This window comes from Diceros bicornis, chromosome 7 (genome assembly GCF_020826845.1).
Source record: "Diceros bicornis minor isolate mBicDic1 chromosome 7, mDicBic1.mat.cur, whole genome shotgun sequence".
NCBI classification, from domain to species: Eukaryota; Metazoa; Chordata; class Mammalia; order Perissodactyla; family Rhinocerotidae; genus Diceros; species Diceros bicornis.
In genome coordinates, this window is record NC_080746.1 from 31,917,493 (window position 1) to 31,943,011 (window position 25,519).

The 25,519-nt window shown below is 33.3% G+C and overlaps 1 protein-coding gene across 1 annotated transcript in view; it reads right to left on the reverse strand.

Annotated features, from left to right (window-relative positions):
• DYNC2H1 (dynein cytoplasmic 2 heavy chain 1) overlaps nt 1-25,519 on the reverse strand; it is a 292,655-nt gene that overhangs the window by 221,869 nt on the left and 45,267 nt on the right. The window contains exons 30-46 of the mRNA XM_058545326.1: nt 24,979-25,098; nt 21,749-21,899; nt 19,808-20,013; nt 18,444-18,626; nt 17,630-17,812; nt 15,728-15,951; nt 14,880-14,995; nt 13,867-14,066; nt 12,777-13,041; nt 10,985-11,192; nt 8,663-8,792; nt 6,096-6,251; nt 4,667-4,926; nt 3,586-3,832; nt 2,503-2,654; nt 1,334-1,478; nt 3-105 (exon numbers count right to left, since the gene is read on the reverse strand). Of these exons, the coding sequence (XP_058401309.1) occupies nt 3-105; nt 1,334-1,478; nt 2,503-2,654; nt 3,586-3,832; nt 4,667-4,926; nt 6,096-6,251; nt 8,663-8,792; nt 10,985-11,192; nt 12,777-13,041; nt 13,867-14,066; nt 14,880-14,995; nt 15,728-15,951; nt 17,630-17,812; nt 18,444-18,626; nt 19,808-20,013; nt 21,749-21,899; nt 24,979-25,098 (3,049 nt within the window). The remainder of the gene's footprint in view (nt 1-2; nt 106-1,333; nt 1,479-2,502; nt 2,655-3,585; nt 3,833-4,666; nt 4,927-6,095; nt 6,252-8,662; nt 8,793-10,984; nt 11,193-12,776; nt 13,042-13,866; nt 14,067-14,879; nt 14,996-15,727; nt 15,952-17,629; nt 17,813-18,443; nt 18,627-19,807; nt 20,014-21,748; nt 21,900-24,978; nt 25,099-25,519) is intronic.

Here is a 25,519-nt window from a genome sequence, read left to right on the forward strand (position 1 = left end):
ACCTCCTTCTAAATCATATCTGAATAAGCCAAGAACCCACTGGGTAAGGATGCAAGGAGTAAAGAAATAGTGACTATAATCATCAACTGTAAATTTGGCCCGTACCTGAAAAAGAAAATATAGTAAATGGTCTACTTTCTTAAATATATAATCATGCCATAAGTTTTTCAGTCACGTTAGATTCACAGAAATGCCAATTTCTACCAGTGGGTAGAACTGTATTTCAATATAATTGATTTCCTTAGTTATTTTGTATATTATATTTTATGCATTTAAAAATATTATCTAAGAGGGGTTGTTCATAGGCTTCAACAAACTGCCAAAGGTTTTGAACTTTTAACAAATCAAAGCGCCACTCCTCCATATATAACCAGTAAAGAGCCTGTCCCTTCCCCTCTATGGACCGAGCCATTGCTCTTATTCTGGCCTTGATCACTTAACATTTGAATTGATTTAGAAAAAAAAAAATAAGGAACTTCTTGCTTTCGAATTTATCTTTCCTCACTTCTACTCCAATACCATAAAAAGCATCTTCTACAAACAATTCCATAACTTTCACATGCTATTCTCTTTGCCTAAGAAGACCTTCTTTCATCTCCAGCCACTTTGTGAATTTCTATTCATTTCAAAACTCAGATCACATTTCACCTCCTCTTAACAGCTACTACACACAACAAAGTTATTCACTCGGTCTTCTATGCTATCTCTGTAAGTTGTGCATCCTGTTATTGTTATACATATCACACTGTATTAATAGTTTATTTATATGACTAGATCCCTTCTTAGACTGTGACCTTCAGAGAATAGACACTCAGTCATCTTTGCATCCCTAGGACTAGCACTGGAAAGAGAAGGTACTCAACAAATGTCTTCTGCATCCTTAATACCTATTTTCAAGTATTGTCCCACTTTACCAAGGAACGGTACTTTAGACATTTCCTTACAGGTAACAGGAAAGAAATGAACATCAAAGACTACTCTTGGGTTTGAAACCTAGAAGACAGAAACTGATAGAAGTCAGGAGAAAGATCTAGTTTTGGAAAAAAGATGAACTCCAATCTAAATATGCTAAATTTCAGCTGACAGCAGAATAACGATCCACTCACTGATTCATTCATTCAATATTTGAGTGTCTATCAGAAACTGTGCCAGGGAATATAACAGTGAATAAAGCACACAGAGCATCTGCCCTCACAGAGCTTACTCTTTACTAGAAAAATCTAATAAACAACAGGAAAAGAAAGCCTGACCATCAACACAGGTCAAGATTAAAGGCAGTCCTTTGCGAGTGATACCAAAAGACACAAAAACGACAATATAAATGAATATATACCTGTTCATACACTTGTACCATAGATCCCGCTAAGAGATAAATTTTTGATGAAGAACCCCAAATAGAATGATTTTTCAGATTTTTATGTAGAACTGGTTCCAAATATGCTCCATAAATTGTCTGTAATTGCTCTCTTTCCGGGTAACTAAAAAAAGGCATACAAGAAATAAGTTGAAATAAATCAATATTCTAAATTATTTTAATGTTAAGTTACAGCAGTGGTTTTCAAACTGTGCTTCTCTGAGACCTAGATACCTCCAGGGCTTACCCCAGGCTAAGGCCAGGCTCAAGGTCCCTATTCTTGTTTCAATCAAATTAGATCTCTAATTACCTGCTGTCAAATACTGAGGGTCCTAATAGAGGACTCCAATGAAATTACTTAAAAACGTAATTGTTTGAAAAACCACTAATCTTCAGAAAGGGCCAAAAGGAAAATTGTGCTTAAGAAAAAGAATTTTGAGTTAAGTATAGCCTGTACATAGAGCAGTAATCCACCTTAGAGCAATAAAAATAGAACTAATACAACAAATAAAATCAACTTGTTTCTCTCAAACTAAAATCTATTTCAATACAGTTTAATTGGTGGCTGTAACATTTCCAAAAGAAGAATGTAAATAGATGGGTGCAATTAGCATGAAAGCATAAAAACAAGATTTCGTAAGGAAAAAATATAACAGAGGAGACAGCGCCATAACCATAAAATTCAAGAGTCCCTGTAACCATTATGGACAATGGAGATGGATAGATATATTAGGATTAATGCTATCAGCCACTAACATGACCTAACTCTACCTTGCTCAGATTTAAATTCTCCTTTTAGTTATCTTCATAAAATTTGATAGTATTTTTGTTTTATGAAACCCATAAAACATTTAAATCTAAAACCCACCATTCAGATTCCTAACATTGACATTTCAGAACAGAGATAATACAAAATGGTTGTCTTAGTTCTAATATATAAGAAGTGTTAATTAAAGCCTTTATCATCCTAAATTATTGCCTACAGTTTGGGAAGGGCAGGAAAAAAAATAATATCAGAGCTTAAGTTTAACTATTTTTATATTCTACATTGTGAAGAAATATCATAAATAGATACCTTTAATAAAATGCAAATACATAGGATGTCTCTCCAAATAAAAAAAAAATTAAAAACTAATTAAGATACATACTCTATAGCACAAAGACGAACAATAGAAGTAAATCTGGTAGTAAGCTTATGTCTTCCCAGTCTTCCTCCAGCTGACATAGAAGCCACAATTTGAATATTTTCTAAACCAACCCATTCCAAATTTTCATCATAAAATCCTTGATATGTCAAAACCTATTTGAAAATAAATGTATTTTAAATGTTTTATGCTTAATATTTTCTAATCATGATGATATTTTTGCATGAAATTCAATTGTTTCCAAATGCAATCACCATTCTTTACCTAATTCAAAAATTTAAGATTGAAATATATTTGAAATTCTTACATCATTGAAAAATAATACTGTTCAAGCCTCTGTGTTCAATTAATGTTAGCTGAATTACCCTCATTTTTAAAATGCTTTTCTCTCTAATAAACCTTAAAATCCAGATGATAGTATAAATCCACCAGCAATTAACAAAAAAAGAAAGAAATCAGGAAAAATATAAGGAAAAAATTTTGCTTTTTTCTATAAATATTTTATTATATTCTGTAGTTACATAATAAAGCTAAATTTGAACCTATATACACATAATAAGCTCTAATTTAGAATTTAGGGTTTCTAATATGATGTAAATCACATAAAGAAATAAAATCTCGCACACTGACTGAGAATGTATGGTCTCCAATACTTACATAGGCAAAAAAGGAGACCAATGGGCTAAAGCAGCCAAAAAGGGGCATAACTGAGGAAGCTTAACTGCTCTCAGAAGAATGCATACCTAAAAAATGAAGCAAAAACTTCCCCAACTCCAGCAACATCTCCAGCTTCTGCATTCCTCCTTGTTTTAGAAATAAAGGATAGGTAACAGGTGTAGAGTAAAGGTTGTTTTTACTCTTCCTGTCATATGTCATCTCGATGTAATACTACCTTCTAAAGGGAGGAACATCAAAGAAAGTAGCCCTGGAACAAGACGGAGATGCTTCAACAGTTTAACTCCCAAGACACACGCTAGATAAAACTGTCCCTAGGGAGGAAAGCAGAAGATTTTCTACCTATAAAAAAAGTTAATGAAATTAAATTATTTCTAATTATATCAAAACACTTCAAGTGATAAGACTCACCTGCTGTAGGAAAGCTACTAAAGTACTGGTCCCCCATTTATCAAGCTTGGGCAGGTTGATATCTTTTAAGTACAAAACAAGTCTTTCACAGTCTTTTGGTCTGTATACTCGACCAGTATTAGTACTGATCACCATACAAGTCTGGCTCAATTTCTGCAGGAGGTGTCGAGAAGTAGTTTGTGCACTACAGTGAACTGTAGCAATCTGAGTGGACCGAAGTTGGGAAAAGGCATATTTGAGCAGCATCCTATAAAAGATGTATGACACTTAACTTTGAAAACGCAACCAATAAAATACTTTTTATATTCATTATAAAATTTCTATTTTATAAATATTTCAGTTTCTACATTATGTATGATGATGTTTAAGGGGAAAATGGTAAACATTGATATGGTTTCCACAACTATCAAGGTAACTTTCTAATTTTTAGACTGGAAAAAAATAAATTCATATTTTAAGGCATTCTTGGGACTCTTTCAGCAAAAAAAAAAGATCACAGAAATAATTTAGTTTGATAAAGTATATATAAAAGATACCAACTGTTTTCCCCACAGTTGAAAGATTTTAAGATATTAAGTTCTCCAAGTTAAAAAAAATTACTATGATTTGAATTTTTTAATTACCACTAGAAACTTGAAACTAATAATCCATATCTCCTTTATTTCCAGAAACTACACTCAGTAGGCACTAAAAATAGGCTGAATTCCACTGAATTAAAAGCTTTTTTTAAATAGATAGCCAACTTTAACATTCATTTTTTATAACTAAAGCAAAGAGTAATTTGTAAGTATATCTAAGGTATTCATCTTTCGTTGGATTGTATGCACAGTTTCTTTTTAAGGGTATCTTCCCACATTGCTGTCTTTCCATTAGAAAACACATAACCTGGCAGAAAAAAGGACATATTCTTCTCTATAGTCATATTATTTTTACAAGTAGTGACGATGAAAAGAGTCTTTCATTAAAATGTAAATGCTACTTTAACCAAAAGAAAGGTAACAAAAGCTGTTAAATCATTTTAAAAGAGGAGAGGAACATAAATCTACAATATGCACCTCGATCAACATTTTTCTGCTCTTACCCTTTGCCACATCCTTCTGGTCCTACAAGAATAAATGGCTGCTTAGTATCAGAACTTAACCAAGGTCTGAAATAATCTAGACCTCGTTGCATGTCAGGAGTCTGAATGACTGGAAGAGTTTGCCCATTACTGAAATCATCGGCAGTCAAGTTTTCTGGCTTCTTCAGCACATAAGATGCTAATCGTCCTCTACTTGAGTCATAGTAGGTGTCCATTGGTTTGTGAGAGTCTGGAGGGGATTCTCGTGCCCAGTTAAAAACCTTAAAAGGAAATAGTTGTGATAGGTTTTCACAAAGTCCAAACAGAGTACATGAAATTTTAATTACTCAAAGCAAATGTCCTGAAGTGAATCATTTTAGTTGAAAACAAAAGTTCACATACGCTAAACCTACTAAATAACATTTTATCTCAAATATTATTCTCTAAATGATCATTTAAGCAAATAAAAGTCCCCTAGTCTGCATATACACCAAGGTATAAATATATTCAACTTTTAAGTGAGTTCTTATGAACACTAAATTACGAATTACACAATGTAGGAATTCTAGACCCTTCATTTCCACCACATTCTGGTACTGACCATTCCAGTGTTACCACCACTGCTCACAACCTGTTAGTCTTTCTAACACTGAAAACTGTTAATCTGTGCAGATATAAAGCAGAGAGTTAGCTCCTGATGCTACTTGCAACACCTTAATTCTGAACTTTGGCAAGACAACGTCCGCTTAAAAGCAACATATATTATGGCAGTGAGTGGTAACAATGAGAAGCATCTGGCAACAGAGGCAACAGAATGGCCATGGAAAGGGAAACAGAAAACAGAAAGCAATAAATGGTGGTATCAAAGAAGAAACAAAACAATAAAAATGCAGAAACGTAATGCTGGAGCCAACCCAAAGGGACATACGTTCAGTTATTTCAACAGAGGCCAACAGGAAGAAATCCTTTAATAAGTAAAATTTAGTTTCATAAACAACTTGGCTAAAATGCATCTTTACATTTATTAAAGAAAAAATTTATAATGATTAAGCCATCCTAGCATTCCTAACTGCTAAAACTGTTCTAGTTAAACAAATGATTTAAATATATATATATTATTCTAACATGAAAAATGAATGAAATAATTATATTTATTCATATGGCTAAGTAGATTCAAAAATGTCAAACAAAAAAGATATGGTCCAAACTTTAGCCTATTAAAACACTATGTTATAGAATTTTAATAATATAAAACATCATAAACTAGTTCAAAGGAGAAAATAAGTATATATATATGTATATAAATAAACGCATTATTATTCTATTGAATGCATAATTTCAAAATTAAAAAGTTCTATACTTTATAGTTACAAATCACTGTATTTTGGCAGTTAGTCAACGAAAATTAAAGAAAAATGTTGACTGGATATAGGCTTTAAATATGCATTACCTCTTTGGTGAATTCCAGACGTGATTTCATGTTCAGATTTCCACTAAGTCCTCTTATGAGATTAATAATAAATTGGTCATGATATTTGCATCCATGTAGATGTGACAAACCATTCATCACGGTCCCAACCAAACTTGTTTCTACCACATAGTCATTCTGTTGATTAAAATCCACAGTACAGACAAAAGGCAAATACTAACCAGTAAACTTAGAATCATAGAGATTGACAGCTACATATCTTTTCAAGCATCATCTTTACATTTATCCCTCTATTCAAGTTCTAGAAAGTTTAGATTTCATCAAATTTACAAACATAAACTTTAAAAATAAAAAGTAATCATAAAAACACAATTGCACACTTCTAGCTACAAGTGCTAGAGTACTCAAATAGAAATATAGTTTACTTCCTAAACCTGAAGAAGGCAAAAGAAAAGGTAAATCAGTGAGCATTGGTCTAAAAAGAACAGCTCCTCATTTGCTCTAGGGCTAGATTGATGGCAATGGACAAGAAAGGTTAGTAAAAGCAGGCTTAAATGAAAAACCACTTGGAGCTTTCTCTCTACACAGGATTTTAAAAAGAAACTTGGACTGAGGTGGTGTAGATGATTGTAATCTGTAGGCCTCTGGGGCCCCTGAGTAATTGCCAGGAGGCAAGAGGGGAAAGGATTCTCATTCTTTCTGTAAGTACTTATTGAGAACCAATTATGCACTAGGATCTATATGTGGTGCTAAGTATTTAAAAAAAAAGGGAATTAAACAGAGTGCTTATTCCTTTGCTGTAGTTAAGGAATTAAAAGAAGCTTATGCCTGAGCATGCAAAGGAAGAGTGGTTTAATTCAGAGAGGAAGGCAGGGGCCGGAATATGCAGAATCGTATAGGCCATGGTAAGTAGTGCAAATTTTATTTTTAGTGCCTTTATGGTGTTTTTTAAGTGAGAGTAAAATGATCCCATTTGCATTTTTTAAACAATCACTCTGCCTGCATAAGGAATATTTTTAGAAGAATCGATAAATGGGAGGAAGAGTGGGAAAAAGGGAGGAGATGGGTGGAAATTCAGATGCTTAGGGCCATGCTTAGCATTTATGTTATTTACGTTACACCTATCTCCCTTTTTCCTGCTCTTCCTCCCATTTCTCCATTCTTCTAAATTTTAATATTATTTTTAAAATATTAGTTCTAGGCTCTAAAGGCAAAGATAAAAGAAACCCACATATTTTCTTCAGGATTATCTAATTTGCTAAATTAATACAAGAAAGCAAAACTCTAATTGTATATAAAATCAGCATTTGACTAGAGTATCCACTATGGTATATCTCTCAGAATCTGAAGATGGTGAACAAAGTACAGAATAAGAAGGAAGGAACCCTCAACACATAAAAAAAATTTCAAACAGGGACCTGACTTCAAAACAGAATCAGTTTATTTTCTAACTGAATCTTGGGTATTCACTCTATGGTGTCATACTCTTATCCTGTCATCGTTTCTACAGTCACAAACTCCTATGTATCAATATATTCCATGTAGTGTTATAGTTCTCATTCCTAACATTAACAGCACGCAAGCACATGACCTCAAGGTATTTACATTGCAGAGCCTTGTTAGACTCTGTATATTTTAAATTAACAAAATAACGACATTTCTACTGAAAAAGTGCTGCAACACAGGCATCAGGTATTTCATTAAGCACATATACTCCCATCCATTCACTACTCTGTTTTTACCATACTTGGTTCTGGGGATACAATAAGGAGTACACAGCCTTGGCCCTTGCCCTCAAGGTGCTTATAGCTGAATGCAGCAACTATAATATGGTTGAAAGACATTGTACATTGCTGCAGAAGCACAAAGGAGGAGACAGCTCAGTCAGACTGAGGGCTGGTGGGAGTGGTTCTTTCCCTGAGGCCTCCAGAAAAACCTATCTTACTTGTATCATTTCCTCACAAATCCCTATTCTTCTATCTTTCATTCTTACAAAGTCAGAAAAGAAAAAATACACAAAACTAAAACGAGATCTCCATTTCTCTATATGTTTTATTCAATCCCAAAGTATTGACCTCTAAATCAAGTTCAGATTAACAATTAGATACTTTCAAAAAACTCACTGCTATTTTTCCTTTATTTTTTATATGTTTACGTTTTTCATAAAGGCAATGACATAAAAGAAAAACAGAAAAAATCATCTAGAATATCTGAAAGCCCTCCATTGTCTTCTCTGCATGTTAAACTTCTGCTCATGCTTCAAATTCAAAATTAAGTGTGATCTTCTTTTTAAAACCCTCCTAGAAGACAGCAATACTCTCTTCATCCTTTATCCAAGACATTCCAATATTCAAGATTTCTAGTTAAACTGTGCAAGATATTGTGGGTGGGAGAATTAAAGTGTTTTAAGAAAAACATAATAAAAAGTTAAGCCAAGAGATATAGTGTGATAACAATGAAGACACCTACCTGTCATTCCCCCCCCAAATTCTGGCAGAGCTCTAAAAGGCAGCTATACGTAAGCAACACTCTTAATCATTATACTTCTTGCCTAAATGATTAATTATGAAATATTATGGTTAACTTACCTGCTTTAGAACCCACTGTAAAGCCTTTTCAAAATAATCTCCAATCCAGGTTTCAAGATTATTCCTATATTTAGGAGGCTGATTCCTCAACCAAGATTTTATCAGAGAATTAAGATCCGTCTCTTCATCACTGAAACAGATTAACAAACACATACGAAACTACTTCATGGGCCAGCCCCAGTGGCCTAGTGGTTAAGTTCGGCATGCTCCGCTTAGGCGGCACGGGTATTGTTCCCAGACACTGACCTACACCACTTGTCTATCAGTGGCCATGCTGTGATGGCGGCTCACATATAAAATAGAGGAAGATTGGCAACAGATGTTAGCTCAGGGCAAATCTTCCTTGGCAAAAAAAAAAAAAAAAACAAAAACTTGGATCTCTTCCTAAAGTAAAATATAATTCTTTTAGCAAAGCACTTAATTACATGACCAACGTCCAATGATTGAAATTAAATACAACATTGACATCTTATTCAAAATTATATCTTATGTAATTATAAAAAATTATAGTAAAAACAACTCATGAATTAATAATTTCAGAATTGACAAGGCCTCACGATTTTGTCACTTTTCCTATGTTCTATCACTGTTTCACAGCAACACTAGTGAATACTGAGCCCTTGAATTTCTCCTCTCACACTTCTATCCAGTCTAATAAGGAAAAGAAAAATGGAAACATCAAAGGTAAATATTTAAATTACATTAGATAGGCTCAAAACAGACAAACCAAAGACTCTAAGCTGCTTCAGAATAAAAACTTTGCTGTCAACAGTATCTCCTTGATGCCTATGCCAACTACATGTCTGGGTTTTTCCGAGACAATCCTGGTTTATACCAGTTGTCCCAGCATAATTAATAGCATTCTCTTTCACTATTAAAAGGTTCTCATTTGGCCTATTGCATAGCAAGTGCTCAACAAATATCTGCTGAAGAAATTAATGAAATCTAAAACCAAGGTACAAGCTAATCAAACAGCAACCAAAAATGTTAATATGTATTTGTATTTTACATGAAATCATACATATTCATTATGCCTCTCACAAACAATATCTGGTTCACCAACAATTTGCAAATCCTCTACAGCAATATGTGGTCTTTTCTTCTGCTAAATATCCACGGCATTCTACTTACCACTTATTTCTTTTATATTCTATCTTACATTATAATTGTTGTTATATTTATTTTATCTCCTCTACTTGAAGGCATGTTCCATTAAGACAAACCCTCCATAAGTGTTTTACTCCTTTCTTGCTCTGTCCCTCCTAAAATGCCTAACAATGTCATATATATAATAGGCATTCAATAAATATTTAAAAATTTAATTATAAACTTTGATCCTATTTTTCTCACAAGATTATAATACATTGAATAAATAAATTGTGTGAGATACTGCTACAAAAGCTGTATACTATATTATTTTTTTAATAATTAATGCCTCAAAACATAACGCAATGCTATATTTTTTTAATAATCAGTACCTCAAAATATTAATTAGACTTCACGACTAGTTTAAATATAAATGTTTCCTACAATACTATCAAAGAAGTAAATAATTTTAGAAACACTTTGAACCAACTTGATAGCACTATCACATGTCATACAACACTAAAACAGCTTCAAATAGCCTTAAAAGAGTAGAGCACTTTATATAAATTAATAAATTATCAAATTCTAAAACATAAATAAAAAAGTAAAAGAAAATTTTCTAATTATTCACTTTGGGAAATGAAATTGGCTCAAATGTCCGTGTTCGGGTATGTGACTATTGTACATGATACCTGAAATTAGTTTATTATTCATTTTTGCTCTTTAAGCTTCTTCCAAATACACTGAATAAGAAAGGAAATGGTAAGTAAAGACGTTTCCAATCTGCAAAATTAAAAGTTGGACCATAGGACCTATTAAACCTAGGTTAGCCCTAAAATTGTATGAATCTAAGATTCTTTGATTAAAATATTGCTACTTAGCTTTAAATTATTAGCCTCTGGGTCACAACTAGTACGTTCACCTCTCTAAACTCAACCAGAATATTTAAATAACATAGAAAAAAGAAGAAAATAAATTAAATACTTGCTATTTTAAGCCAACAAAAATAATTATTTAGAAGTTGTGATCAACTAAACTGCTGTAATAATTCAATTGCAATAAAACAGGAACTCCCTGAATGAATTAAAACCTAACAAAGAAAAACAAGTTAATCAAAAATGAAGAAAATGAATATTTATATATTATTCATACATAGTTATTTCACTTATCTATGAAACCAAAATAATAACTGAAGAATATTCTAATATAATGCATGCAAATACTCTTATGGTTTACCTAAGAAAGATCATTCCCATTCTAGATATTGTGGCTGGCGAGGCACAACTTAAATCATGAGTTTCAAATACAAAGTTAACATTTGGGCCAAACTGAATCCTTTCTCCACTGGGCATAGTGAGTAGTCGATTATCATCTAGAACAGAATTCAGAGATTCTATCCATTCAGGGTCAATATCACCATCACAGATTATCCATGAGCTGACATCTATTTTCAAAACAAAAAAGTGGAGATAAAATAAAAATATATTCAGTCATAATAATTAAAAATAAGGAATACAATAATTATCTCTTATTCTTTAGTGTTATTTAAATAAGTATTATTTTATGTTACTGAAGCTGAACATAAAAGACAATAAGTTGAACAAGGCGATTTTTTTCATGTGAATTTTACTACAAACATGCTGGAGAACCCATGGGCAATCCTGGCTCAGCTGGCCCAAGACTCAGTTATGTACCATGTGATAATGCTCTACTTATCAGTGAACATACAGAATTGGAATCTCACTAAAAGAAAACATGGCATGCAAGACTTAGGTATTTCTATTCCCATAACCTTGTGAGATATTCTTCAGAACTTTGTCTTCTACCATGTCATAATATATGAATACTTGCTATGTAATATCTCTTTCAGAAAATATAGGAAACCCACTTTTTAGTGCCCTACATGGAAAATAAAAAATCCACCACTGTCAAATTTCACTGATATATAAAAAGATGGCTTCAAAGGGGAGAAGCAGAGAGTTGGTTGTGTACACAAGTCTTTCCAGAGACAAACGTTTTTATCTATCCTTCCTAAAATGATAGTTGTTTCAATTTGTACTTGGACCTTTGAAACAATTCAAAGAGGAAAATATCACCCATAAAACTATGAGAAATAAGTACAGGTAACATCCAGTTTTTACTTAGTGTGATATTATTGACCACATTGAAAATGAAGAGACTACAATTGAAAATCCCTTCCAATGTCTTACAGTGTTAAACCCTTCACTCACTGGCTTAGAAAAAAAAACAACTACTAATTAAATTATGACCTATCAAAAAGTAGGGAGTCTTCTCAGATTCTGGCCAAAATTCTCTTAAACACCAAAATAAAAAATTTAGACCAAGAAATCTACCACTGTTTTAAGACTTAAATTTTCAAAATTATTCAAAACACTATATTCAAACTGATGAGTTAAAAGTGTTCACACACACCCCAATTTTAACCCCAAATGAAAATTTGTCATCTTGCATATTTATGAGGCATTTTGATATCAATTTAGCAATCAAAGATTTTGTGTGTGTGTGTGAGGAAAATTAGGCCTGAGCTAACATCTGTTGCCAATCCTCCTCTTTTTGCTAAGGAAGATTGGCTCTGGGCTAACATCCATGCCCATCTTCCTCTACTTCATATGAGTTGCTGCCACAGCACGGCTTGACAAGCGGTGTGTCAGTGCACACCCAGGATCCAAACCTGTGAACCCCGGGCCACTGAAGCGGAGCGCACGCACTTAACTGCTACGCCATGGGGCCGGCCCCAAAGATTTTATATTTATCCAGTAAATTAATCTAGTTGTGAATTACAATTCATCCAGATTACTCTGAGTTTCTATTATAATAAAAGTTTCTATAGAGTATAGGTCAAAATGATAGCATGTTTTCGGTTCCTCCAAAGTAAAATACCAATGTCCACCATTACAAGGCAGTTTACGGTTATGTATTAGATTTGATAAGGATAGCATTATAGACAAGTTCTATCATCCTCTAAAAACTATTAAGTAAAGCAATGAATCATACAACAGACACCAACCTTGAGGTTCTCGAACTACTTGGCGAGCACTATTTGTCAAAACACCATCAGACCACTCCCTTGTATCCATGTCAATGTGGCCTAATAATTGATGTTTAGGCATAGCTTTGGGATTCATGGTATATTGTTTTACCACTTTGCCAATTTTACAAAGTGCTGCCCTTAACATTCTCCAAAGAGTTGATTTTCCAGCACCACTTGGACCAACAATAACAACTCCCATCCTCTGGCGTAATTGTTCATACAATTCTAAAGCCTTCTTGATCTAGAAAAAAAGAAATATGTTCACATATGTGTACAATCATACACAGTTCTTCTCTCATTCTATAACATTGTTTTTCTATTGAACAGCTATTCTATTCCAGACATATAAATTAAGGCTTTGATTTCTTCAATGGAAGATAAAGCCTTAAAAAAAAGAATACCTAAATAAATCTGAACATATTAACAATGTGATCTTTAAATCCTATATTTCTTTAAAAGAAACAAGTATGCTTCCCAAGTTGTTTGACAATACAATATGTTAATTATTTTCTTCACTCATTCAAATATAATATATTCACTATTTTATGCACTTGTTTATTCATTCATTTATATCCTGTATCTTTCCAAAAAACAATTGAGGTAAAAGAGTTCATTTTGAACATGTATTTGTGCTACACAAAAACACCTACTAAAAAAAAAAACTTCTAAGAAATTGTCACAGTGAAATTAAATCATATATAATGAATTATCAAAAATACATATGATGGATCTATTAAGTGCCAGACTCTATAACAGACACTAGGAATAAAATGGAGCAAAAATAGACATAGATCCTGCCTTTCATGAGGACTACTATCTGGCGGGGGAGAATCAATATTAATCAAATATACAATTAAACATTAAGCAAATATATATAAAAAGAGTAATGAAAGAACATAGCAAAGAGACCTAAATCTGGACTTGAAGATCAGGGAACACTTCCCTGAGCAAATGAGATTTAAGTTGGCAGACGAAAGATAAGCTGGAAGGTAAAGGAGAAAGATAGTTAATAAGGAATTAACTAGGAGAAAGGATCAATATATTATAAAATATTCTTCCCAGTTACCTGATTGGGTATGATTTCATAATTGGCCTCCTCAAAGACCTGCTTTAATGCAGTACTCAGTTCATCATATTCTACTTCTTTAAAGTCAATTCCAGGAAACACATCTTTAATCAATGCATCAAACCGAGTGCAGTCCGCAAATGTAAACTTTGACATTGTATTTAGCCTCAGTGCTTGTACCACAATACGACTTTCATTAACTAGAGGAAAAGTTTCATTTTAAAATTATTAGTTATGAATTTAATGACTATAAAAACAGTTTTTAACTGCTTTGATATGCATTATTAGTAATTAAATGATGCACTAGAATCTACTAACATTTAAAGACACATGCTATCATGTGAAGCTTACCTGACCATCTTTGCTGAAAAATAAGTATCACTAAGTAGAGTTATAGACTCTTTTCCATATAATTTGAATCCCAGGGTACCCAGACTTTAATTAATAATAAAAATCATTATCACTTATATTTGCATAGTACTTTACCATTTTGATGAGATCCTTATAACAAGTGTGTAAGGAAGGAAGAAAGTATTACTATTATTATTATGATTTTACATATAAGACTAGACAAACTCACAGGATTTACTCCAGACCTACTGAATCAGGAACTTTGGGAGTGGGGTCCAACAACCTGTGTTTTAACAAGCCTCTAGGTGATTCTAATGCACACTAAAGATTGAGAAGAAGTGGACTAGATTATTCCTCTATATATCACAACTATTTAATTAATATTTAATGCACATTTAAAAGTTATGATAGGACATTAGGTAAAAACCAAGGAAAATCTGAATAAAGTATGGACTTCACTTAAAAAATACTGCATCAACATCAGTTCATTAGTTGTGATAAATGTACCATGCTAATGTAAGATATTAACAATAGGAAAAACTGGAAGCAGCGTATTCAGAAACCTTCTATACTATATTTATAACTTTTCTGTATATCTAAAACTCTTCTAAATTAAAACCTATTTAAAAAAATAAGATTATATTTGGAATAATGAATCATACCTTTCTGTTTAATGCCAGTTTTCTTTAGCTGTCTAAGAAGATTTCCACTTCCTCTCAGAACTGTCTTCAAAGCTCTTAAACCCCAATCATAATGTTGCTGAGGTGTCAAAAGTTCCCTTAAGTAAAGACATGGAAATCATAAAGCCTCAAATAGCTATAAGAAATTCTTTTATCATCATAGCCTAAGAAATACAGAATATAACTATTGACACATAGAAATGAGTTCCATTAGTTTATATAAAGGAACCAATCACACAAAATCATCACTCAAGTAAAATGTTGAAGATGGATGGTTCTCAAGGATCAGGATAAACCCTTCATGAACTGGCTAATTATCTTAATGAAGATACTAAATGACAATTACTTGTTACCTTTATTTCTAAAGCCTTTAATTAACCCATCTTGCTCTCGATCTCTGACACTTTAGTTCTCACTATCTCTTAAGTGATATGGACCAGAATTCTGGGTTGCTCAAAGAAACTAAAAGTCAATCTCTATGACTAGAAACAAGAAAAATTGCAAAAGATTCCCTCCAAAAAACAGTAAGTTTTGAGTGGTCAAGTGGTAAATTAGTTCAATAAGTATCATTCAGCTGGAGCACTCCAATAAAAATATTTTGCATAAAAAAAGTAAGACCAAGTTAGCAGTATTTAAAAAAAAACAAGTAATTTTGAGCCAAATGTTTTTATTTTTCAAACTAAAATCTTTCCTTTCCTTAAGTGCAATATAATCACTAATATGAAAATCATTGAGTAGGTTAAATTGGACAGATGTAAAAAATGGTCACTAATAACTATAATCAATCATTAGAACCACAAAATATAAAAATATTTAAAACAAAAACTCACCTAGATAAATTGAAGATAGCTACCAATTTTCTGCCCAATACTTTAGCATCTTTAAAGCCTTCTGAATAGAGAATAACCTCTGCAATAAGCTCATTGTCTGGACGAGACATGGCTACTGGCCTGAAAAGCTGTTTAAGATTATCAGGCAGTTTTTGTCTTCCTCCATAACCTTTTCCAGCAGGATTCATAGTGATAAAAATTCCAGAATTAGAATTTATTTCTACCTGAAATATTAATTTAAAATACAAGTATCAAATATTTGGAACTATAAATATAAAATATACTGCCAATAGAAATTTATTGTGACATATTTCTACACAAAATCTTATACCTTAGCGAAAAGTAACTGCTAATGTGCTAAACATCTCCTTACTCGACACATAATAAACTCCTTAGGAACTACACTACTTTACAGAGGTTCTTTATAATCAGTTTTTTGAGGCTGAAAGTTTAAGAAGAAATGGTACCAGTTTGAATGTCTATTCATTCATTCAACACGTTTACTAAAAGCCTTCCTTGTATTAGGCACTTTGCTAAGAACACAGCGACAACACAACTCCGAACTAAGGTCAGTATACTTGATGCCCTTCTGGAGCTTAAATGTAGTCTATTGAGTATTACAGAGCAGCACTCATAATGTGATAAATGCTATGATAGGGAAGAGCAGAATATCACGAGAGTACCTAGTAGGAGCATTTTCAAAAAAGAAGCAAGAATAGAAGCTAAATTAGAATGTGTAAATGGGCACTTAGGAAGTATAGATACCTAGAGTAGAAAAACCTGGCTATAAAGGAAAGAAAAGAGAAAGAGCACTGCTTGGAAGGAAAGATGAATTAAGGGAAGGTTTGCTTATGGTTTAATTATAATATTATTACATATACTACAATATTATATATAATTAAGAAGGAAAAGATGTGATTATGTTTAAAAGTCGATAAGGAATGGGTAGAGGAGGGAAGGCTGAAACCACTGCAGAGGGGCTAACTCAGAGAAGGTCCCTGGGAGGCAGATTCTAAAGCATAGGTGGAAAGATTAGCACTGGCTGGGAGAACGGACAACTCTTTCTTTGTAAGAGGAGGAAAGAAAAAAAAAATGAAAATGTGCAAGAAAATAAACTTTGATGGCAGAGAGGTAAAAACTTAATAGTTTCTCTTTTCTTTGTGAAGAAAGAGTTTAAACACCATGTAAACAACATGTTAACAATTTAGAACTGGTCTTTCTTGGCCTACCCTGAAAAACTTGTATTGTGAAAATGTCATTATGGATAAGAGGATAATTTCACAGTTCTTTTACCTTTCGGTGTGCTCAGCATTACACATTATATATAAAGTTACATTTTCTGTACAAATAAGTTTACATTTTAATGACATGAATGTATATCTCCTATGGGGAGAAGTGACGAACAGAAGAACAGCTAAGCACTTATTGTTTTAAGATTCATATAGAATTGTGATTAAAAACATGAGCTTCAGAACTAGACAGACCTGGGTTCAATCCCCAGCTCCACTACTTACTCTTAACTTATCAAGCCCTGGTTTCCTCATCCATAAAGTGGAAAAAACATAGTAGTACCTACCTCAAAGGATTGCGGTCAGTATTAAATGAGATAATACATTAAAGCACTACGCACAGCGCTAGCACAGAGTAAGTGCTCAATAAATGTCAGCAAATATTATAACTGACTTATTCAATATTGCAAGTCTGAAGATGAATGGTAGAAGTGGGACCAAAAGAGGGTGAGAAACCGCAGAGAGGATCCACAGGTAAAAAGGCTTAACACACTAGTCACAGATTAAAATCAGGGATGTCAGGAGAATTAAAGACAGACTATCTGCCTCAATATGACTACTGCAAAGTCTTATAAAATATTTTAATTCTTTAAATTCCCAACGTATTCCGTACCTCCTTGCCAAGCAGCTCACACACAGTTCTATGATTCTTCAAAGCATCTTGAATTGTCTGGATTTGCATGGAAACTGCGGACAGTACAGATTCTTCCAGTCTATTGAATTCATCAAAACAACCCCAGGCCCCACACTTCACCAAACCAACAAATATTCGTCCCATTGACTTCACATCGATGCCCTTAAAAATAATAAGAAAAATTATATTCATTAAAAAATAATTAAAATCTCTATAATAATTTAACAGTTTATGTCATTTACTGAGAAGAAAATCATTTCACCCATCTATGCTTCTTTTGCTCTTTTTTTTTTTTTTTTGGTGAGGAAGATCAGCCCTGTGCTAACATCTGCCAATCCTCCTCTTTGTTTTTTTTGCTGAGGAAGACTGGCTCTGGGCTAACATCCATGCCCATCTTCCTCCACTTTATATGGGACGCCGCCACAGCATGGCTTGCCAAGCAGTGCGTCGGTGTACGCCCGGGATACGAACCAGCGAACCCCAGGCCGCCACAGCGGAGCACACGCACTTAACCACTTGAGCCACTGGGTGGGCCCCGTTCTTTTTTAAGTAGAGATTAAATAGCTACTCTTTCAGAATCAAGGGTGGTTTTAAGGAATAAACAAAATAATTCATGTGAAAGTCTTCTGAAAAGTACACATTTTACTCCATTTTACTTTTCAAATAATACAAATTCTGTTTTCAAGTGATTTAAAAGTACAGTGATTTTCAAATAGAATATTTCATATGTTACATGAAAACGAACCCAAACATATAACATACTATTATATAGTTTGATAAATATTTATTTTACCTCATCACAATTAAAAACTAAAACTTGTCTTCCAAGAAGTCCACCTAAAGCCTTTACTGATTCAGTTTTTCCAGTTCCAGCTGGCCCATAAGGATTTCCTCCAAGTCCCATCTTCATGGCTTGAGTGAGAGTTAGGTAGCACTTGTCTGTCAAAGGAGTATAAACCAACTTGGGAGCATTACCCTATACAAGGGAAATATAAAGTTCAAATATTCATGTTCTAGTCAACATTTACATATATTTATATAGTGTGAGATTCTAGTTAAAAAGCTAAAAAGGCAACAAATACATTAAAGTTTTTAACATAGAAAAATATCCAAAATATTTTTTTAAGTGAAAGAAACTTTCTAAAGCACAAACTGGAATTAAACTTAGTTATTTCGCAAGCGTGTATTTTATTCTATCCTCAATTAATTAGGTTTTCCTAATTTGTTAGGTTTTCCAAATAGTCTCTCAAGTTCTTGATAATGGCACGAAGATATATTTCTAAGGCAAAAAAATCCAAAAATATATGATAATCATTCTATTTTGTATTTTAAAATTCATGTAAATTATTTCCTTGAACCTTATGATCTTCACAAATCAGAACTACTGTGGAGACCTCCAAGTGTAAGTAATTTGAAAAATTCTTTATAAAAATAATTAATTCTAACTTGTCAAATAATTCTCAAAATTTCTACTAAATTTTAGGGAAAATAGATTCCAATTCCAGCTGCAGTTTACAGAGCTTTTCCTTAATTTAGGTGTACAAATTTGGGTCTGAAAATACATTTCCTTTTTGAAAGAGCCAGCTGGGAACTCTCCTGACATATGCTTATTAACATAATTGTCAAATATATTCTGATGACTGATTTATTATGATGAAAAAAGGCAGAGAGGATACAGCTGGATTTTTTTGAGAACAGATTACATGAGTTAGGTTACTTGTTTGAAAATTCTTTTACCTTACAAAGTGAAAACATTTAGCAAATATATTTTAGCATATTTAGAATTGCACTAATTTTGGCCTTGTATACAGAGGCACAAACCAAACTGCTTCCATTGAAGTTGCCTACATTCAATTCTCCTTGGATTAAAGAAATATTTCAAATTCTATACAAATGCTACTCTATGAAAAGGTACATTTAGAGAATTCAGTACAACAATGCCATTATTTTAACTTTTTTGTAAATAGAGTGATGTTTTATTTTTTCCAATATAACATCTTTCTAATTATGATGAAATAGAAAGAAGACAGTAACACAAAAAAAAATTCTTGAAAGTTACAACTGGAATAAAAACAATTCTTTCACCCAATAGCAAATTTCCTTTAATGTAAGTAATTTCTAACTGGAAATATAAAACACTTCTGCCACAATTCATACCTGATACTCATAAGTATACTGAAGTTCAGAATCCACCATTTGAACATAACATGTGTGATCACTTTTCATATAGAATCTAACTTGTTTTTTCCAAGCCCAATCTTCAGTTGTATGAACTTGAACTTGGTTTAACTGCTTCACCACATCAATATTATGAATAATATCAAGAATTAGTGCTTTAAGTTTAAGCTCCAGAATGCCAGATTCTGTATACAAGTAAAAATAATTGGAGAAAACGTTAGCCTGTGATTTACGTACTTTATGATTATATATATACAGGTGATTTCTTAATGAATTTGAATGGTAATTTCATGATACATTTGAATGGTACAGTAATATAAATCACGCAAGTCAAAAAAATGTCAAATTCACTGGTAAGAAATAAGAATTTTGCGTGTGAAAACTAAGGCATCAAAATTCAACAGGAGAGGGGTTTCAGTTCCTTACGCAAATAAGTAAACGCACTCCAATCGGTCTCTCCCTCTGAATGCAGGTATAAAATATGGACAACATGCATTGAACTGCTATTTAGGACTCTGAAAAGTAAAGAGTATTAGGCAAATTGGAGAAGATCAGAATTAGAAGTGCCACCAAACCAGTGGTTAATTTACCTTTTTCTTTTTTTTCCTCTCTGGTATTCCTAGGACTGGACTCAACGCAGCCAGAAACCCAGAATGGTGTAGACAGAGAGGGTTCCCAGAGAAGGCCTCTATCTCAAGCTTGAAAAGCAGAAAAGGAGTCTCCTGGTAGCTACAGCACTGGCAGCTGAGAACCAGAAATGCCTACAACTCTGAGGAAGGAGAACTTTCCTTTGAAATCATAGGAGCTGTGATCCTAAGAGAGTAGGACAATCTCAATTGCTCTTTTTCTCTCTGTTCTCCCATCAATCGGCCCACGACATGGGCACAGTCACAGAAACTTTGCAGGAGAGTAGAGTGCATGAAACTCCAGATTTCTGGCAAGAGGACCAAAACAGGAGCCCAAGAGAACCACAAATATTGGGAAGCTCATGGAGAGGGAGGAGATCAGAAAAATGACCCTATAAACTTGTTTATGAACTCCTGGGCTCACCCCCAGCTGTGCAGATCTCATCCTGAACATCAAACCAGGGACTCTGAGAACTGGCCACTAGGTGGGACACACGTGGGATATATCTGAATGGTATTGCCAAGACTTGACAAACAGAAGTGACATTGGAACCACAACCCACAGAAGGCTGGCAGAAATTGTGGCCTGAACTCAACAAGATCAATTGCTAACAGAAAAATATTAACATTATCCAGAGGATTTAAACAAGACCCGGACTCTCATAAGGCAATATTCAAAATGTCCAGGATACAATCCAAAATCATTTAACATGCAAAGAACCAAAAAAATCTCAATTCACATAAGAAAAGACAATAAAGGTGAAATAAAGACATTCTCAAATGAAGAAAACCTACAACAATTCATAGTCAGCAAACCTGCTCTTAAAAAAAACTAAAAGAAGTTCTTCAAACAGAAGGAAAATGATACCAGAAGGAAACTTGAAGGAAGGACAAGAAATCATAAGTTATCTAGGTAAATATAACAGACTATTCTTCTTGAGTCCTTTAAAATATGTTTGACGGTTAAAGGCAAAAATTATAATCTCATGGAGTTTTCAGTGTATGTAGATGTAATATATAAAACAACTACAACATAAAAAAGGGGAAGATAAACCTATATGGTGGTAAGGTTTCTATATTCCATTAAAAGTAGTAAATTATTGATTCTATGTACAGTATAAAAGTTAAGTATGTATACTGTAATTCTTAACATAACCTCCAAAATAGATAGATAATTGATTAAACAGATACATAGATATACAGTCAAAATCACAATGGATAAATTAAGATAGAATATCAAAAAAAATGTTCAAATAACCCAAAAATAGGCAGAAAATGGAACATTTTTCCATACCAATATTCCCTGGATCCTCAGAACTTGTATCAATGTTAGTATAGTGCTCTAATTTATTCACCAGTTGTGTTTCAATCTGATGAAGACTATGATCTTTGATAGCATTTTCTACATCTTCAGTGAATTTAATCTGCTCCGCCAAGCATAATATCTAATGAATAAAGAAAATAATTATTTTTAAAAGGTGAATTTACTTAGAAATATTTTATAAATTTAAGGAAAGACACCTTTTTCCAAATTTCCAATTGTATAGTGGATCTCTCTACCTGAATGTCTCACTGGCACCTCAAATATTAATACAGGAATACATTAATAGAAAAAGCGTGTGATGCAGTCCAAGTTCACTTTTCAGAGCTCATCTCACACTATTCTCCTATAGGGCTATTTTCTGGTCTTAGAACCCAGCAAGCTTATTGTAACCTAAGGGCCTTTGTACTTTTTTCCCCTGACTCTCCTCATAAATGGCTTCTTTTCAACCAGTAGGAGGCAAAGATATCAGAGTATGATGCATCTTATTTAATAAAAGGGTAATCTTCTAGCATTCCAAAATAATCCCTCAGTATACTACGAAGTCTACAATTTCAAAATTCCAAATTTATCTTAAATTAAGATCTGTCTTAATCTTTCAATCTAATACTCATAAACAGAAACTAGCTATAGGTCAAGACAGATATCTTTATAGTGACATAAAACATGAAATGTTAACACTGCTTGAGTGGCTTTCTGTCATAGCACCAATACAGCAAGGCTACTGATAAAGCAAATTATCCATTTAAACACCAGCCTTTGAAAACTTATATTAAAATAGTTTGATACAGTTCTTAGGTGAGCAAGGAAAACCAATATCCTCCTTTAAACTAAAGACATGATCCATCATCATATAAAAACACTAAACATACTGACCAATTACTATTGAATAGATTGTTTTTTCCGATATATACCTTTTAGCATTCAGAGGAATATCATTAAATGTCTCTATTTATCAGATTAACTAATTTAGTTATCTATATATACATTTTATAACTTAACATAACAGGCTCAGTCGCTATATTGCTCTAACATAAACATTGTATAAATATCATATTAAGCTTCTTTAAGGGAAGAGAAATCCAATTAGTAATTCTTTCCAGGACAAAATCATCTCCCATACTCTGTAGTACAAAACTCACCATCCTCTTTAATCAGGTATATGATGAAGCATTTAAGCAGATCCAAATCTGTTTTATGAGAAAAGACTTTGCTCTTTCATTTTCATATGAAAATGTTCACTTGCCACCTCCAAACTAATACTCATATGCGTGGATTTCCTTTCAGGCAATACTACTAAATTTCTGTATTATAAATGTACATCAATAATCTCAATTTTTAACAATCTACTATATAATTTCTGTGAGAGGCTAACAGAAATGATACAGTCTTGGCTAATTCTCAAGTCACACTACCATTAAGATATCTGGACAGGCACTAACATTATTAATTACCTAAAACGTAACCGTCACTAAAGATGCTCTGCAAACATTATATGATTTAACCTTCAAAATGAGTTGGAAATGGAGGTGTTATTATGCCAAAGGGACACTCTTAACTGTCAAAAAGAATCACTCTGAGTATAACTGGCAAAGACAGGATTTGAACCAAGATCTGTCAGACTCTTTCCACTTTACTACGCTGCCTCCTTCCCAGAGCAGAAAGTGCCCTCTCTACATTATTTCAGGTCCTTACAAAATGCCTTCAGAGAACTGAATTAACAATATGTAATAACCTGTACCAGACATTCATGTAACCAGTTATACTATTCAATTCCCTTACAGAAATGCTCTTGAGATAAATTTTTCTTAGCAGTAACTGCTAATAAACTGGAATTCTTTGTTTTGGTAGATAACGAACTATTCATGTTTTTAGTAGATTACATTTTTACAGAGATAATGAACTATTTACATTTTTAGTATTCACATTTTTACTTGACTGCTCAAGAGTCCAGAGGTAAGTTTCAAGCTCAAATCCAGCAACTTTCTTTAGCCTGTATCTCCCAGTACATCTCCTGATACAGCTGTCATTTCCCCAATCCAATTATTATGCACTTCTTCCGTTTGTAGATTTTTTAATACTGTGTCTTTTACTTTAAGTCAATTTAAATCCTACCTGGAAGTTGACAAAATACTAAGAAACATTTCTAGAGGTAATAAAGCAGCTTAACTCTGACTTTGCAATGGCATTATTATTCATTGATGATTACTTTTATTTTTCTCTAAGAACTTAAGATTTTTTTAAACATATTTTAGTTTGACTCAAAATGCTAAAAGAAGCAAATAACATGAATGATAAAATGGCTAAGAATTTAAAATGTTCCAAGCTTCCTATTTAACTTCTCATGCTTTAAAAGAACCAACATAAAAATCTGTTCCAATAGCTACTAAATGTTTTAATCTGAAAAGCAAATAACTTTGAGCAGTTGGGTAGATTTTCCTGTGAGAAATAACAGAACATCTCAACGCCTGCCTTTCACGGTCCCTAAGAACTAAAGTTCCTGATGTCCTACACCTGTAGTGCTAGTTTCGACAAGCAATAAACAACCCTGAACAAGGCAGGATATTTAACACAAGTCTTAGTGCTACACTTTGATAGAGCCTGGAATAAGTATGGTAAGATACATATCTATTATCCAGTGCTTCAGGGGTGAGTTCCTATGAACACCGAACTGCAGCAATCTCTACGCCCATCATGCAACTCAGCTCTCAGCTTCCCTGCCAACATTCTAGTTGAGTGCTGTGACTATATTATAGACCTACACTAACACCCTACTAAACTCCTGCCAGCTCTAGCCTCTTACATGATTCCACGGGAGGGGTGGGGGACAGTGTTATAGATCCTGTGCCTCTCCATCAATGATGGACTAATCATCTGGAACCAGGAAGCTACTACATGACTGATTCTCCCTCCCCATTCCATCCCCCCACTGGCCTGGGTAGCTTAGAACTCAGCATGCCTTCTGCTTGAAAGCACCTGAATTACAGCAAACTAATGGAGCTAGAAGAGAACTTCACTATCATACAGTTCCTCCCTCACATTTTATAGTTGAGGGAACTGACTCAAAAGTTAAGCAATTTGTCAATGTTAACTGTTAGATAAAGGAGAACAAAGATGCCAGTTGTCTGAGCTTCCTGACCTCCAGGTGAGGGCTCTTCCCATGACACCATGCCTACCCATATTGCACACATAAGCTCCCTTACCTGTGAAGGGAACAAGGAGGGGTCAATTGCACCTTGAGAACTTCGTCCAGTAGTAACACATTCTGTCAACAACTGTTTCAAAGTTTGCTTCATTTCCAAGGCTAAATCATTTAACCAAGTCTGAAAATAAAATCAGAAAATAATATATACAAGTCATAAAACAAATATACAATTTATTGACTGAGCCTATTCTTTGATTTCAGCAGGGGGGATTTTAATTTCTTATTGACTCTCACACTCCCAAAATGTGTTATATGGCATGTAATTATTTATTTTATTAATAAATAATTTAAATAATTTGAAAAAAACAATTTTTTCACCTTTTGGGATAATGGTAAGTGTGAAAACTCAAATTTTTGGTTAGCTATCATTATTGTCAACTATACAAACCAATATAGTATGAACATTTTAAAAATAACCCATTCACTTGATCATTATGACAAATCAAACTAGATAGTTGGACCTATAAGTCAGAGTCAAAGTGACTAGCTAAGTCCCCTGGCTAGTGATGCTATTCTGGTTATCTCATATTCAGACAGCT